General features: G+C 39.8%; 1 protein-coding gene and 1 pseudogene across 1 annotated transcript; one reads left to right on the forward strand and one right to left on the reverse strand.

Moving 5' to 3' along the window:
- Positions 1-7,345: 7,345 nt before the first annotated feature.
- LOC140939713 (galactosylceramide sulfotransferase-like) lies at positions 7,346-12,596 on the reverse strand. The gene is made up of 2 exons (XM_073388861.1): positions 12,556-12,596; positions 7,346-8,744 (listed from the first exon to the last, which is right to left on the reverse strand). The coding sequence occupies exon 2, from the start codon at positions 8,630-8,632 to the stop codon at positions 7,613-7,615; it is 1,020 nt and encodes a 339-aa protein (XP_073244962.1). The 5' UTR covers positions 8,633-8,744; positions 12,556-12,596; the 3' UTR covers positions 7,346-7,612.
- Positions 12,597-12,607: 11 nt separating this feature from the next.
- LOC140939729 (uncharacterized) lies at positions 12,608-13,445 on the forward strand (annotated as a pseudogene).
- The last annotated feature ends 1,823 nt before the right edge of the window (positions 13,446-15,268 follow it).

Raw genomic sequence — 15,268 nt, forward strand, 5'->3', positions numbered from 1 at the left:
CCCGGTCATGACAGGGTGAAAATCTCACGCATTTGACTCAGAAAAAGTTGGCAGGTATAATAGTAAGAAAGATCAAGAAAGGCCGTATCTGAATCACCTTGGTAAAAACTTGCAATTGCTTTTGTAACACCCTCATTAGCAGACATCGTATGCTGGCGCGTTCTCAAAGGGGTAAAAATTTGAGATCATAGGTCATTGACGAAATATGACTCTTGAGCGTCTTGCTGCTAAGATTACCCATAAAAACGCACATTTGATCACATTGTCTGACACCTGAGAAAAAAAAAGAGTGGAACAATATAATTCTATTATATTTAAGGCCTTAAAAAAGGGTTTTGTAGAAGATAACGGACAATCAGGTACTTTGTCAGTTGTCAGTAAAACCCAAGGCAAATGTCAGTTGTCAGTTAACCCCATCCAGACCCTCTTGCATAATTAAAGTGGAAAAACATATACTATGAAATGCGCTTAAGTGACTATTCTAATAAAAAAAAGTAAGTAAAAATATACAGATCATAAAAAGAGTCTTGCAGCTTTTGCTACGAATAAGTATGTCTTTGAGTTGCTGACTTTGTTATTGCTACGGAACCTGGTTTGGATCTTAAGTTATAGCCGTGGCTGGTATTTGGCTTAGTAAGAAAAATTTGATTTGGGTGCTTAATATGTATGTGTAATCAAATGGTGACAAGTGAAATTAGGGAATAATTTCACTTGCGTTTTGTCCAAATCCCAAAAATTTCCCGAGCCTTCAGGCGAGGGAAATTATTAGGATTTGGACAAAGCGCAAGTGAAATTATTCCCTAATTTCACGAGTGTACCATTTGATTACCTGTTAATATCATGGGTGACGAATTACGTTAGCAATCTTGACTTTTTGACATGTTCATTCTGTGTGGTATCGATTGAGAACTCCACTCTCTCAAATGTTTAGACCTTAAATCCTTCTTGATGGTCTCTTGTGTGTTCAAGGTTTCTAAAGCGTCTTTTTGTGCCCTGACATCTTCATTCACGGCATTTTAAAGCTTCGTCGCCATCTTGACACTGAGACGTACGGAAGGGTTGCCATGGCAATTTTGTAATTTCACATGTGAAATTACAAATTAACGCTGAAATTTCGCGCCAAAATTAAGGAGTAATTCGTCACCTATGATATTACATTCATAATTCTTTTTAATTCACGCTTTGTCGCTACGTTGCACCTGTCCTCTAAAGTTGGAAGGGATGCTCTTTGTTTCCCGATGATGACCGATGATATCCAGGCACCTGTTTTGTATAGACTGCAACTCTTCTGCAAGGTACTTCGGCAAACCGCCCCGCAGTGGGGAGGCATATTCGAGAAGTGGGCGTATTTTGGTACAATATATGTGATGCCGATCTCTGTAGGTAGGTTTGCTTTCCTACATTCCCTTACAAAATACAATCTCTTGCTGGCTTTCTTTACTGTCAGTTCAACATGGGAATTCCAACATAGGTTGTCTTGTTGCCATAGCCCCGGTAGCTTAAACTTGGATAACCTCTCCAACCATTAGTCATTTATTCGTAAAAGATCCGGCTCAATAGAATTTTCGCAGAACGGGATCCACAGATCCTTGGTTTTCTTTAAGTCCAATAGCATGTTATTCGTAGTTGCCCAGTTCTGAAGGCCGTCAAGTACCTTCTGCATATTTGATAATTCGCCATTTGGTATACTTTCTGACGCTGTGCAGTCGTCAGCGTACTTACACATCTTTACGCGTCCTTGCATTTCTACAGGTATAGAATCGTCGAAATCATCTATAAAGATTCCGAACAGTAAAGGGGATGTGACAGATCCTTGTGGTACACCCGCCGGGCAAGTCCGCGTTGTTGATAGTACACCTGGAAGCTTAACTTGTTGCATTCTGCCTTGGAGAAAGTTTTGTATCCATTGTCACAAAAACCCGTTGATGTTCTTGCCTTTAAGCTTGGACAAAACAATCGAGTGATCGACTAGATCAAAGGCCTTGCTTAAGTCATTTTGTTCGCCAATTGTGGCCCGGCATTATTGCCGGTTTGTGTGTACTAACTGTCAGCTGAACTATGTGCTGGTCGGCTCAATCCAAATTTGTTTAACCTCAGGGTTCTGCCTCGCGCATTGTAATGTTTTAAAGTGCGTTCGTTGACTGGGAGCCAGTAGTATCGGGGTGATGTAGTCAATTTTTTTCCCTTTCATGATAAGTCATTCAGCACAGTTTTTGACTCTGAAGTTTTGGGGCAGCCCGTATAATAATGAATTACAATTATAAAGTCTACACCTGACATGCACAAGTGTTTTGACACTTTCATCAGATAAAAATCTTCGAATATGACAAAAAGGAAAAATGCGAATATAAATAGGTCGGAAATTAAAATTAATCTAAGCTAAAGAAAAAATATAAAATATTAAGAGAAATAATGGTAAATATGCCTTTTCATATAAACATAAAACAATAAATAGGCCAAAAAAAGAAGCTAGAGAAGAAAAGAAAAACTGAAGGAATAAGAGTCCTAACAACAGGATATTCCTTGATGGTCACCGCCGCCGCCCGGTTAGCTCAATGTGATAAGCGGCGGTCTGCTGAGCGGGAGACCGTAGGTTCAAACCCCGGCCGAACCAACACTCAGGGTCTTTAAATAACTGAGGAGAAAGTGCTGCCTTTGTAATGACATCTGCAAATGGTTAGACTTTCTAGTCTTCTCGGATAAGGACGATAAACCGTAGGTCCCGTCTCGCGAGCTCTTTCACATGTAATAAATCTGTGGGACGTTAAAGAACCCACACACTCTTCGTAAAGAGTAGGGCACTTAGTGCCCGGTGTAGTAGTGCTCTATGTCATTTCACACTCAAGTATAAGGCATCATTACTCATTTCTTCATTACTTGTAAACGGCACCTTAAATAGTCTGGCAAAGTTCCCCAACCAGTGTTGTTAATTATCCCTGAAAAGTCCTGAGGGGAGTGGATAATAAGATATTCACAATTTACAATTTCACCCTCCCAGTTGCTACCTTCAAGGGAAATCGAAAAAGTCCGAGTTATCGGGAGATCGAAGCAAATAACTTGTCGTGAGAGTTTCTTTCTAGTTAGAACAGAGTTAGCGAGGGCTCTCGTTTATTTATAGGTAGACGACTGAATATTCTGCAGGAAAATCAGTGTTTTACTGCTTTAAAAACAGGCAAAGTAATCGATTCCAACTGCACCTATCTGGTACACAGCCGTTTTTAGTGTCGTCACGCAACGCTCCTCCCCACAATCGAACCACATTCCTTACGTGCGGTTAGCTGATTAGAATTCAGCTCCCATTTTTTGGAAGGTGTTCGCGCCACGTTTGCGGTACGGTGACTACTCCAATCACAGCTTTACTTTTATCGTTGCCCCATGTATAAATGACAGAACAAGTAAGATCAAAATCAAAATCCCGTATCTTACTCGTATGTATTTGCATGTACCTGTATGTATCCGTGTGTTACTCGTATACTGTTACCCGTATGTACCATCGTGGTGTTTTAATCAAGATTAAGTGCCACGAGCCATTCCATCTCAGGAAGTGAGAGGATGAGAAGAAAAGTACAATGCACAATCCGCTCTGTGATGCACAGATCTAGTGGGTCCCGTGGAAAAAAAAAAAGAAGCAGAAGAAGCAGAAAAGTGTACGTTAGAAAAGAAATACCGGGAAAGTTCTCATAAAGCTGGTAAATTAAGCGGGTCAAAGCGATGGAGCGTCAGCTGATGTCACCTTTGCCTTTACAATCTTCTTTGCAAAGCCATTTTGAAAAGACTAATTGTTTCATCTGTGTTGTAAGACGTGGCTGATCTCCCCAGACAACATCTGCATAATCCAGGTGTGGTAGACAAGGCCATCAAAGTATGCCATTAGACTTCTCTTATCCAGCATGTGATAAATCCGGTTGAACACAGAAGGTCGGTGCCCTAGCTTTTGTAAGACTCTATTGATATGCATCTTCCATTTCCATCTCAAACAGATGGAACACGATTTATTTGTCCGTCATCAATAAAAAACTGAAAGTCATTAAAGTTGTTCCTCCAGGTTTTTTGCATGGTCTTGTACTGCAGGCAACTTTGATAAGGGGTGGTGGAGGCATCACAAGCACAAGATCATAGCAAACAGGCTAGTCGAGCCAAAATAAGGTACAGTGTCTCAACTACTTTTGCTAGTGGTTGTAACTTTCTTATATTAGTTTTCTTTTCTTTTTGTGAAAATAAGTAGTTAAGTGCAGTAAACAAGGATTTATTAGCTTGAGGATCGCGTTTGTAACTTGGAGCGAACACTCAACAGATTTCCCACTAAGCTAATTAGCTGCTTTACTATAACTGAGCCAATCCTCGTGCGTTGATTGGTGGAAATCACGTAACATGTCACGCAGTGCCGGTTGTTTTGTTTTTGGTTCTTCTTAAAAAAGTAAATGTTATTGTAAAAAAACAGATCGACCACAAATTTCCATGGTCTACACTCTTATAGACCATAGAAATGACGTCATAAAATGTTTAAAACTTTGCAGTGAAACCACTCGCCTGTGGCTCATGGTTCCACTTGAGTTTTAACCATGTCATGACGTCATTTCTATCGTTTATAAGAGTGTAGACCATTGAAAATTGTAGTCGATTTGTTACAGTCAAAACAGGGCAAGCGTACCCCCCCCCCCCCCTCCCCAAGATTCTATTAATGAATTGATCATTTGAAAAATGAATCCGTTAGTCGTTCCCGTAACTAGTTTCAAATTCAAATCGGAATTACTGCATGTGTAACGAACAGTGAATAATTTACGAGAACTTGTCTGTATTTGGTCAGATTGAAAATCTTTGAATGAATTAAAATACTTAGAAGGCATTTACATCAAATTCAGGGAAACTGAGCTGGTAGAAATTTCGTAAGTGAATCGCGTGTGAATTTACGGCTCATTACGCATGCAAGAATGTAGAGATGCATCTGAAATCTACAACTGCCAACGGACTCAACTTTCGAATAATTAATTCATTAATGGAATTTGGGGGGGGGGGGGGGGTACGCTTGACCTGGCTTGACTGTAAATAGACGTTAGCTTATGTAACGTCAGTAAAGAAAAGAATTGTGTTAAAGCTACGTTCCTGTCAATAAACTATCACAACATACTTCAATCAACTGCTGGTAGGTGCTGATACCTAACATATATTGCTCTGTCTTTCTTATTTTCACAGATTTCTATTCCTCGACTAAAGGGAGTGCCGTGACAGGCGTTGAAGTTATAAAGACGCTATGAACTTATTAATCACTTGTCTCCCTAACTGACTGAATATAGAAGCAAAACTGGTGCAAATGCCGTGAGCTCAGATTTGGGGACTGGGAATTAACAATTACTGTCACTTAATAACATAACATAATTAGCAATTAATGATTGAGGCTGAGTAGGACATGAAGAATTAGGCAGATCGAGGTGGGTAGGCCGAGGTGAATAACACCCTCCGAGATCTGCTTAATTCTTCATATCCTACGAAGGCCGAATTTATTAATTGCTTTATTATTCATTCCAAATAATTCCTAGTTTAAAAACATAGCTAAAACATGCTTACCTGCATCGATGTTAAGTTCATCTTCGATAGTGTACGTTTAGGTTTGTCCAGATCCGCAAACGTTATCCAAATAGCAGATGTCGCCTTCCGAGTTGTCTTCTTGCTGTTTTTGCTATGTTTTTAGCTGTCATATTGCTTTGTTTAAGCTGTAGTTCTTACTCTTGAAATCTTGAAACGAGTTAAGTGTCCGCCATTTTTTCCTTCACAACCAAAACGACTCAACCTCGTCCCCAGGTCTTCTCGGTTAACGGTGTATTAACCTGTCGCGGGCTGCATTTTTGACGTCATTAACTCGTTAAACACAAACTTCTTCCAACTTTGGTCAGCAGTAACTGGTTATGGTGAATTATGCGTGTGCTTTTAGCCAATCAGAATACGGAAAATATTTTGAATGAATAATAACATAGCTTTATTATTTATATAGCGCAAAATACATGGGTATATGATCTGATGCGCTTTACATTACAATGCTTATAATATTACAATGAAATGGATAAAAAATTACAGCTCTTCTAAATAATTAATAAATGGACACTAGATAAAAATATTATATATATATATATAGACTAAACTTGAATAGAATAAATTTTGGACAGCGCTCAACTCTGAGAGGAGCAGTGACTATAATGATCAATAGTGGTAAGATTTCAATTCATCGTTTTATTGCGACAACGCTGTTTCGTGTGGTCAAAGAATGGCACATGACAACAACAAACCTTTCGCCATCAAGTGGAGAGTCCTTAAGCAGTGCAAACCTTATAACAGTATTAGCAACAAATTCAATTTATGCCTATTTGAGAAATATGTAATCATCTGTAAGAAGAATTTGTGCAGTCTAAACAAACGTAATGAGCTAGCAAGCTCATGTCCACACAGAACCAGATACCTACTCAAGAACTTTGTTGTCAAGTAACACAATCTTTTTGCAACACACGATTTATTTTATCACCTTATTACGCCTTTCATAGCCAGTACTAAATGTCACGTAGCATCTATTTTTTACTGTTTTTATATCTCATAGCAACCATAACGTCGCTTTTACTATAGAAACTGTTTGTAAATACCATAGCAACCCCAAGTTAGCTTTTATTGCCAGTTCTTGTAATTTAACGGTCATTCGTGAATATTGCCTGATGAGTGTGGCCATTCTTTGACCACACGAAACAGCGATGTCGCAATAAAACGATGAGTTGAAATCTTACTACTATTGATCGTACAGCAGACTGTTAGAGTAGTCTAGGCGTCCAATTACTAGTGCTAAGATTAGTGTTTGTGCACTCTTGTACGAAAGGTACTTTCTAATGCGTATAATTTTGTATAGTAAACAAAAGGATAGACTACATGTTTTTGTAATGTGGACTTTAAAATTCAGCTGCGAGTCAAACCAAACTCTGAGATTTCGCGCCTTGTTTACAATAGCAACAAGTATCACCAACACTCAGACTATCTAGGTTAACTTTGCTAAGTTGTTGGCGGGTTCCGATTAACATGACCTCAGTTTTGTTCTCATTAAGGTTCAGTTTGTCAGCTTGCATCTACGCCCTTATGGCGGGAATACACTGTTCCATAACATGTACTGCCTCTGCTTCATTAAGGGAGTTGTCTGGGTTGAAGGAAAGATAAAGCTGAGTATCGTCAGCGAATGTGAGTGTGTTGGGTAGGTACAGCTTGATGACCTCGAACAGCTTGCTTGCATAGGCACTGAAGAGTAGGGGCCCTAGACACGAACTCTAAGGAACACCAAATGGCAAGGGATAACAATTTGATCTATCTCCATTTACCGACTCGCGCTGGCTACGTCCAGATAGATACGCTAAGAAGCATGGGAGAGCAGCGTCAGTGATGCCAAATAAATTAAAGAGATGATGATGGTGATGTCATATTAATTAAAGAGTATTATGAAATAAACAGCGCGATAATAGAACTGTAGTATGAATGGGCACCGGCATGAGAATGTGAGCTCTGTGAAATCCATTTTTCTGCCACACACTATACTTTGACAACAATGGTTTTAAGGTGAAATAAAACTTTTACGCATTATTCACGCTCAAACAGGATCATATTGCAAATCCTTTGCCACTTGCCATCCACTTTCGTTTTCAATTTTGTCCAGCTTGTCAATCCCACTTTCCCTTAGTTTCACCATACGTTTTCTCCTCAGGTATGCAAGGAAATCATTCTCCGTTCTGACTAAGTTTTCACAGAGGCGCTTTGAATTTTCATCAAGATCATTTCTAACTGAATAGCCCTTTACAAATTTGTTATGATAAGCTCTTTGGATTCGAGGACCATTGATCAAGCATAATTGCTGTATTTCCTGTTTTCTCCGACGAAAAGTACTCAGTTCCTCATAAAAGCTTGGTCCTTCTTTCTTTACTCTTCTCCAAAACGATGCGTTAAAATAATCGAATAACAAAACGTCTGCTTTATTCCATCGCCTTATATTCTCTTTAACTCTTGCACTTAAAAGAGTAGCTTTTTCCTTGTCTTGTCGCTCATTGAGCTTTACGTACAAAATGTCCTCTATCTTCCAACATAGCAATCTCTTCATTAACAGCAGCGACTCATCAAAGTAGTCCATAATCATGACAAGATCAAATTCATTATCTAGGAACTGAATGTACTCTTTAACAGCTGTGAGGTTTTGGAAATACTGAAACCTCAAACCCAAATCAAACATCATGGGATTTCGCGCCAAATACATCATAATACTCGCCTTACGAGAATGGTCATAAGATTGTATTGGTTTATTTAGAAATTTTTCCAAGGAGTCGAGCGCAACTCCCAAACCAAACGATTTTCCTAGTTGAGCAAAGTTGAAAGCAGACTCGTAGTTGTCTACAGGGTTTCTGAGAATTGTAACGTACTTGCTAGTTTTTCGCGGAAAAAGCCAGTTCATTGGTTCCTTGTTAAATCTTGCATGACTGCAGAGTATATCAGGAGCTTTACCAAACGTACGGAGAGGGTGGAGAATGTGAAATTTCTCAGGCCAGCCAAGAATGGTGTCATCCCCCAGAGCAAATGTAAGATTCCTGGCGTCTCCATAACGAAAGAAGATGTTAGCCATGGTGCTTGATCCAGTTTTGTGCGTTTTAAGAAACAGAATCCGTTTTTGTGGAAAACATTCTGCTTCAATTACAGCCACCGACGAAAGATCAGTTGTGTTGACGTATTTGCTCCTGCTAAGAAAAAGAAAGAAACAAAGTTACTGGACCATGGGTAGACCGCAAAGCAGTCAGTTGTTGTTGTTTTTTTTCTTTTCTCAAAATCGGTTCAGACCTCTTGAATACGCAAAAACACGGACTGTTCTGCAGTCTTGACCATGGATTGGTCTGAGTGCGTAGGTAGTGTCCGAATACACCGAAATATCGGTCGAGCTATCGGTGGACACTCCAGCGTGGTTCCCTATCAGGACTATCTGGAACACCCAAGACCTTTTATTGGTCAAAAATCTGTTCTATAAGGAGCAAATATTGCCTAAAAAGTTCTAAAGCTCGAGAAAATATAACCCCTCCATTCGTCTAAGATATTCGCAGTTTTTTCTCTTCTTTTCGAGGTTTTGTTTTTAATTTTCAGTGCCAAGATATTGCGATTATTGTTGTAAAAAGTCTCCTCGAAAAACTGAGGCCCAGAGGCAAAACGTGCTTAGTATTTCCTGATGGAAAATAAGGCTATTCCCCCGGTATCCCATGTCCTAGAACTTTCAACCGGACCAATCATGGAAGCCTGAACAGTTCCGAAGGAGAAAAAAGAGGGAACCTGGAAGTTTCGAGACGATCAAAAATCTTATAACACATCCGATCAAATAAATACGTTTGATCGTTCAAATTTACCAAACAGGCTTCTAAAGCATAGGTAAAACCATTTGTGACTCTCGGGAACACTTCTAGCCTGAATTTCATCCGATTACTTCGAGTCGTTATTACTCCCACAGTAACGTCTGAATCGACCGGCCGTTAATGCCGTCCAGTGACCTCACTACTCCTTGACCTTCGCTTAAACTCATGCAAAAAGTAAAACACGATTTTCAAGTCGCAAACCGAGAAATATCGTTTGGAAATGTCTGCATGATACAGAATTGTTTTATTTTTTCGATCGTAATTCATGTTTAACGTTCAAACTATCTACTGCATGCAGTACAACTCTGAACCGGTCAGTGTGTACTGAATTCTATAATCAAAGTCGGTCGCAATCACACAATGAAATAAATACACACAGAAGAAACACTTAGTTCAAAAACACAGTTATTTGCTTTAATTGAAAAGAAGCTATTTGGTCCCTAACGAAGAAAAAAAACAAGGAAACAAGAAAGAAAAGCTAACAGAATCATTACACTTGACGGTGAAAATGGAAACAAGGTCGAATTATAACATTGATCTCAGAAAACTTCGCGTAAACAAAATCACTGGCCGCCGAAACCACAAAGCGGCTCTAAATGAAAAACCTACCGACTCTCCGCAATGATTCTTCATTCGCATTTCAATTTAGCATTTCAGTTTCGAAGACAAGGGTAATTTTGCTGGTTAAGATAATATAAAGATTAAGCTTATCGAAATGTTTGAACTACACGAAAGAAATGCCAAGGATGCGATCCGCTGAATATCAAGCGACAATCCCGCTAACATTTTTCATGATTATACATAATTATGCGAATATTTAGACAATCAGCCAATCAAAATCACTACCCGATTTTTGGGTAGTGAGTGACGTTACTGGACGGCATTAACGGCCGGTCGATTCAGACGTTGTTGAGAGGAAAAAACCACTCGAAGCAATCGGATGAATTTCACTCGGGAACACTTCTGACGTATCGGGAAATATTCGGTCATTCGGTTCCTCTTGCCTATTTGGCCGAGTATCCACCGATGACACCGATATTCGCCGAATGTCACTGCCAGTAATATCTACAGAACACAAATTACTAGAAATGCCTAGATCACTATATTATTTTTTGCAGAAATCGGCGAAGACAGAAGACGCAAACAAAATATCCCAGTCATCACCAAGAGTTCTCTTCACCTCTCATACAAAAACAGGACATGAAAGCCTTTGGGGTCGTCAGCTGGTCGTTCTATATTGGATTTCCGCTGAGGTTGGGTTTGATGTAATCCCTTGATTTTGGGTTCAGTGTCCCTAAAACACGTCCGCAAAATGTTCTCAAACAGGATTATTGAACCTCGTATTTCACTACGAAAACTTGACCTACCGTTATTTTAACTGATGGCACCCGTTGGATTTATTTTTTGAAACTTCTGCAATGTGCGCTCTCACTGAAAATGGTGAGTAACATATAAAGAGATTTTATAAGAAATGTTCTTTTTAGCGACTCGAGTGGGACATCTCCTATTATTCATGCAACGGATTATCTAATCGAAAGGAATTATTCATTCCTCAGACACTCTGCCACGTATTATATTAATATATAGATTTAGCCAGGGCTAAAAGCGAAGCTTATAGTTTGCTCAAACAAAATATAAAATCGTGTAGTGCTAAGCGGCGAAGGCAACGCCAGAGAACGGTGAAAAACAACAATAGGTCTAATTAGCAAACAAGCAACTTTGCACATGCAGCACACTTTTTTTGTACATTTCTTTGCCGTTGTTTTGCACGACTACAACGTGAAACTTCCAGGAACGTCTTAGTTACACGTTTTATGTAGGTCAATGTCACACAAAACAGCACGTTCTCTTGTTCACTTTTTTTTCACTGTCGCTCATTTTCACCTTGCATTGGTGGCCGCTTACATTTCTCATTTTGTTACCGACGCTACAAAATTTTCATGTTGTTCTTCCAACAAAAAATGTCTCCTTTGTTTTTTCTCTCGCTCTAGATCTCAGTCGCCCTTTTTCTCTTTGAGCTTCGGTGGCCTGCCGCGTACTTTCTCTTTTTCTCGGTCTTTCTCTTGCTCTATATTCCAAATTGGTTGACATGACAATTAATCTAAGCTTAATACTTTAGAAAACACGGATACAGAGACAATTTCCGCTTTCCGTTTTCGTCTTCATTGACTTTTTGGTTGTCTCTGCTTCACAAGACGCGAGTAGCTATGCGACTTCCCGTCAAAATAACCTCGAGTTGCATTTGTGTTGCCATACCTGATGATTGAGCTATTTTACATTGGTATGCCTCTAGTGCGCGATGACATCAAGCAATGTACTTTTGATATATCACAGAACTTTGCTTGCTCTTTCAAAAGGCTGTCAAACTAGTCCAGTTTTTTTTCTGGACGTTTTAGTTACCCCACTTGAAGCGCGTGAGCGACTAGGCTAATTTTCGTTAACTTTAGACTACGCCTAGTCCCCATTTTTCCTCAGGGATATTAGAGCGAGCAAAACGCAAGGGTGCGTGAAAATCAACCCACGCGAGAAAGGTGAGACGCGGCGCTGAGAGAGAAAAATTCAAATTATTAATTTTGTCTGTCTCATGCACCTAACAACGTTATGCTGGCGGGGGAGGCAGGGCATGGGGTGGGGATTTGATTGTCTTTGTTGGCCCTAGGGTAGGGCATTTGACTGATCTTGTTCTCCCAGGGGAGGGGACATTTGAATCTTCCTTCCCCCGACGTGGACGAAAAAGACTGAGACCGAACATATGTCTCCCACTTCCACGCTTCACGCATGCGCCGTACGATCTGCGAGTCTGGAAATCATGGAGGCCAACGAGAACAAGCGAAAGCTGAGTGGATTTCACTGTTTGGTCTTCAAATTTCGTTTGTTTTAGCGTGTTTTTGATCAATTGAACCTCTTAAGATACTGTGGTATCAAAGTAAAAGGAAGTAAAGAGAAGCCAAGTCGATTTTTGCAAGTACAATTGATCAGTGTATGGCTCATTCGCTACAATCACTGTAAGCTTATAAAATTGACTTTCTTTGTACCCTTTAGTAAGAACGATACATTTAAACTTCCAAAATGTGGACTTTCTCCTCAACGTTTCTGGAGGTTTTCTAAAGGAGCCAAGATGGACGTTTAATTTTGAGCTCCCGCTTCTTACCTTAATGAGTCGTTTTTCTACTGTCCTTTTGTTAATAATTTTCACTGAAATAATGCCAAAAGAGTCAGTTACTTCACTAAAGCAACAAAATCAAGATTTAAAGGATAAGGTAGACGCCCTTTCAAAGGAAATAAAGCAGCTGAAAGCGAAGGTTCGGGTGCATTCGGCCATTACCTTTGGTGCTGAAGCAGCTGCTACGTCTGGTAATAGCAATAATAATGCTTCGAATGATGAAACCGTGACTCGTAGTCTACAATATCTGAGCGACGAATACGACGACCTGTCGGCGTCTAATTCTGGTGTCGTTGATCAACTCAAGGCATTAAGCCGTCGTCTTAATAAGCTTAGCGCTGAAGTCACAGGTGTTCGCAACGCCATTGACGAGGTTGAGGAATATAGCTACCAATTTAATGTAAAAATATTAATTGGCCTGCCGGAGAAAAGCAGTGAAACCGCAGCTGAAACAAGCGCCCTGTGCGTAAAATTATTCCAGGAGATGGGGGCAGAAGTGTTTCTGTAGGACATTGACATTGCTCATCGCGTCCCCTCGAGGCAGCAAAATGGCGCTCCGAAACCGATCATCTGTAAATTTGTAAGACGCCTTGCAAAAGCAAGTGTCATGGAAACTCGACAAAGTGCCTCTCAAGTCAACCCATCAAATATCAGTTTGTCTGCGGTTAGTGTTCTTGACAGAGTCAGAATCTTCGATCACCTCACCCCCAAAAACAACACCTGTTGTTTGAAGCGAAGAGATTTAAAGAACAGAACCAGTCCAATACCGCTTCTGCTGGGCCAAGAATTCCACGATTTATTTACGCAAGAGTAAGGGTTCCCGACCAATAAAGATGACGGACATTGGTAGTCTACAGCGATTTTTCTCGGAGACCTGACATCATCAGTTCGATAAGTATTTACTATGATCTACTTTTTAGTTAGTTCTATTCATGAGTGCTAACGATCAAAACTCTCGCGATACTCTATCTTTATTCCGTGAGGTCCCGTGTTTTTGAATAAATGTAAACTTAGCTCATGGTCAATTTAATAATTGTTTACCTTCCCATTTGTCCGCCAAAGAATACCTAGAAAAACTCTCTAGCATTTATGACCTTAATCTTTTCAGGCTAAACGCACTTGAAGAGCCCAATCCGGGTGATAGTCTCTATAATCATCGTATTCATAGTCGATACTATTCCCCATATAGTTTCTACAAATTTAAAAGAGAACTTCCCAGTCCCCGTGTCAGTGATTCGAGATTCTCTCTTTTACATAATAATATTAGGAGTCTTAAGCCAAACCTTGAAAACTTTCAAGTTCATCTATTGGACGAGTTAAATTTCGAATTTAGCATTATAGGAGTCTCAGAAACTAAAATAATCAGCGGTAAAGAGATGGATTTTAATCCAAGCATACCTGGATGTGCCGACATCTCTAGCTTCTGGAGGTGTTGGCTTGTATATCAATGATTCCCTGAAATATGATTGAAAAAGTATCTGATGAAGCCTTCCAGTCACTTTGGATCGAAATCCAACTTCCGCAGAAAAGTAACATCATTTGTGGTATGATATATAGACAACATAACGCTCCCAAACGTTTCCAAGAATACTTTGATGATAAACTTGAAAGACTAATTACCTCAAACAAATCAATATATATTATGGGCGACTTCAACATAAACCTCCTTCATGCCGAAACTTCCTGTTATGCTCAGGACTTCTTACTTTCTCTTCAAAGCTTTTCATTTATCCCAACTATTGACAAACCAACGCGTGTTTACAATAACTCAGCCACCCTAATTGATAATATTCTAACAAACAAAGTTGATGTTGAAATTACGAGTGGAAATATTATCTCTGACATAAGTGATCACTATTCACAATTCTGTATTTCTCACAATTTTATTCAGGGGCCAAAACCCGGAAAGCAAACACGCTGAGACTTTTCTGGTTATTCCAGGAGCAAGTTCAACTCTGAACTCTCTGATGCTTTGGTAAGCCAAATATATAATCCCCACCCCATGCCCTGCCTCCCCCCGCGCCGGCTTTACATTGACTTCAATATATATCGACCTTCGAGCACGCAGTTGTGTCCCCACCCCTCACCCCCTAAGATAAAACCTTTTGGTTTTTGTAACGATGGTGTACGGTTGTGCAAAGTTTGCTCGACGAGAAATACATTCATATACTACACCAAACAAATGAAACTAAAATAGATGAAATGGAAAACACGCTAGTAAGTAATTTCACGTAAACAGTTTGCAGCAATCCCTCAGAACAAGGGAGAACTGAACATCAAAATTTTAAACATGTACTGCTGTGAGCCTTGGTACCCGTACTGTTGCAACTGCCGCAACGCTTGTCTCTCATCGAATTTTACTTTTACGACTTTTTCTCGCGCTGCCCGAGTAATCAGATAACAGCACAGATTTTCCTATATTATTTGTTCTTCGATAAGCAATTTTAATTCATTTCATAGGCTTCCCGACGAAGTGCTTGCTTTCAAAGGGCGAGCGAATTTGTCACGCAACGTAATGCACATGTCACAAAATGTCTGTGTTAGAAGGTGGACCGGTTTAAACAGCTTGTTACAAGGTTATAAACTTGTAGTATTAAAAAGGCTTATGAAAATACAATCCGTGTTGTGGAACGAACCGAAGTTGAAATGGTTGTTTTGATTGGTTTGGTGTTAACATGTATGAGTCTACAACGGAAGCGTT

This window comes from Porites lutea, chromosome 1 (genome assembly GCF_958299795.1).
Source record: "Porites lutea chromosome 1, jaPorLute2.1, whole genome shotgun sequence".
NCBI lineage: Eukaryota > Metazoa > Cnidaria > Anthozoa > Scleractinia > Poritidae > Porites > Porites lutea.

Coding starts and splice junctions, on each gene's coding strand:
- LOC140939713 (XM_073388861.1), bottom strand. CDS start 8,632: ATGGCTAACATCTTCTTTCGTTATGGAGACGCCAGGAATCTTACATTT.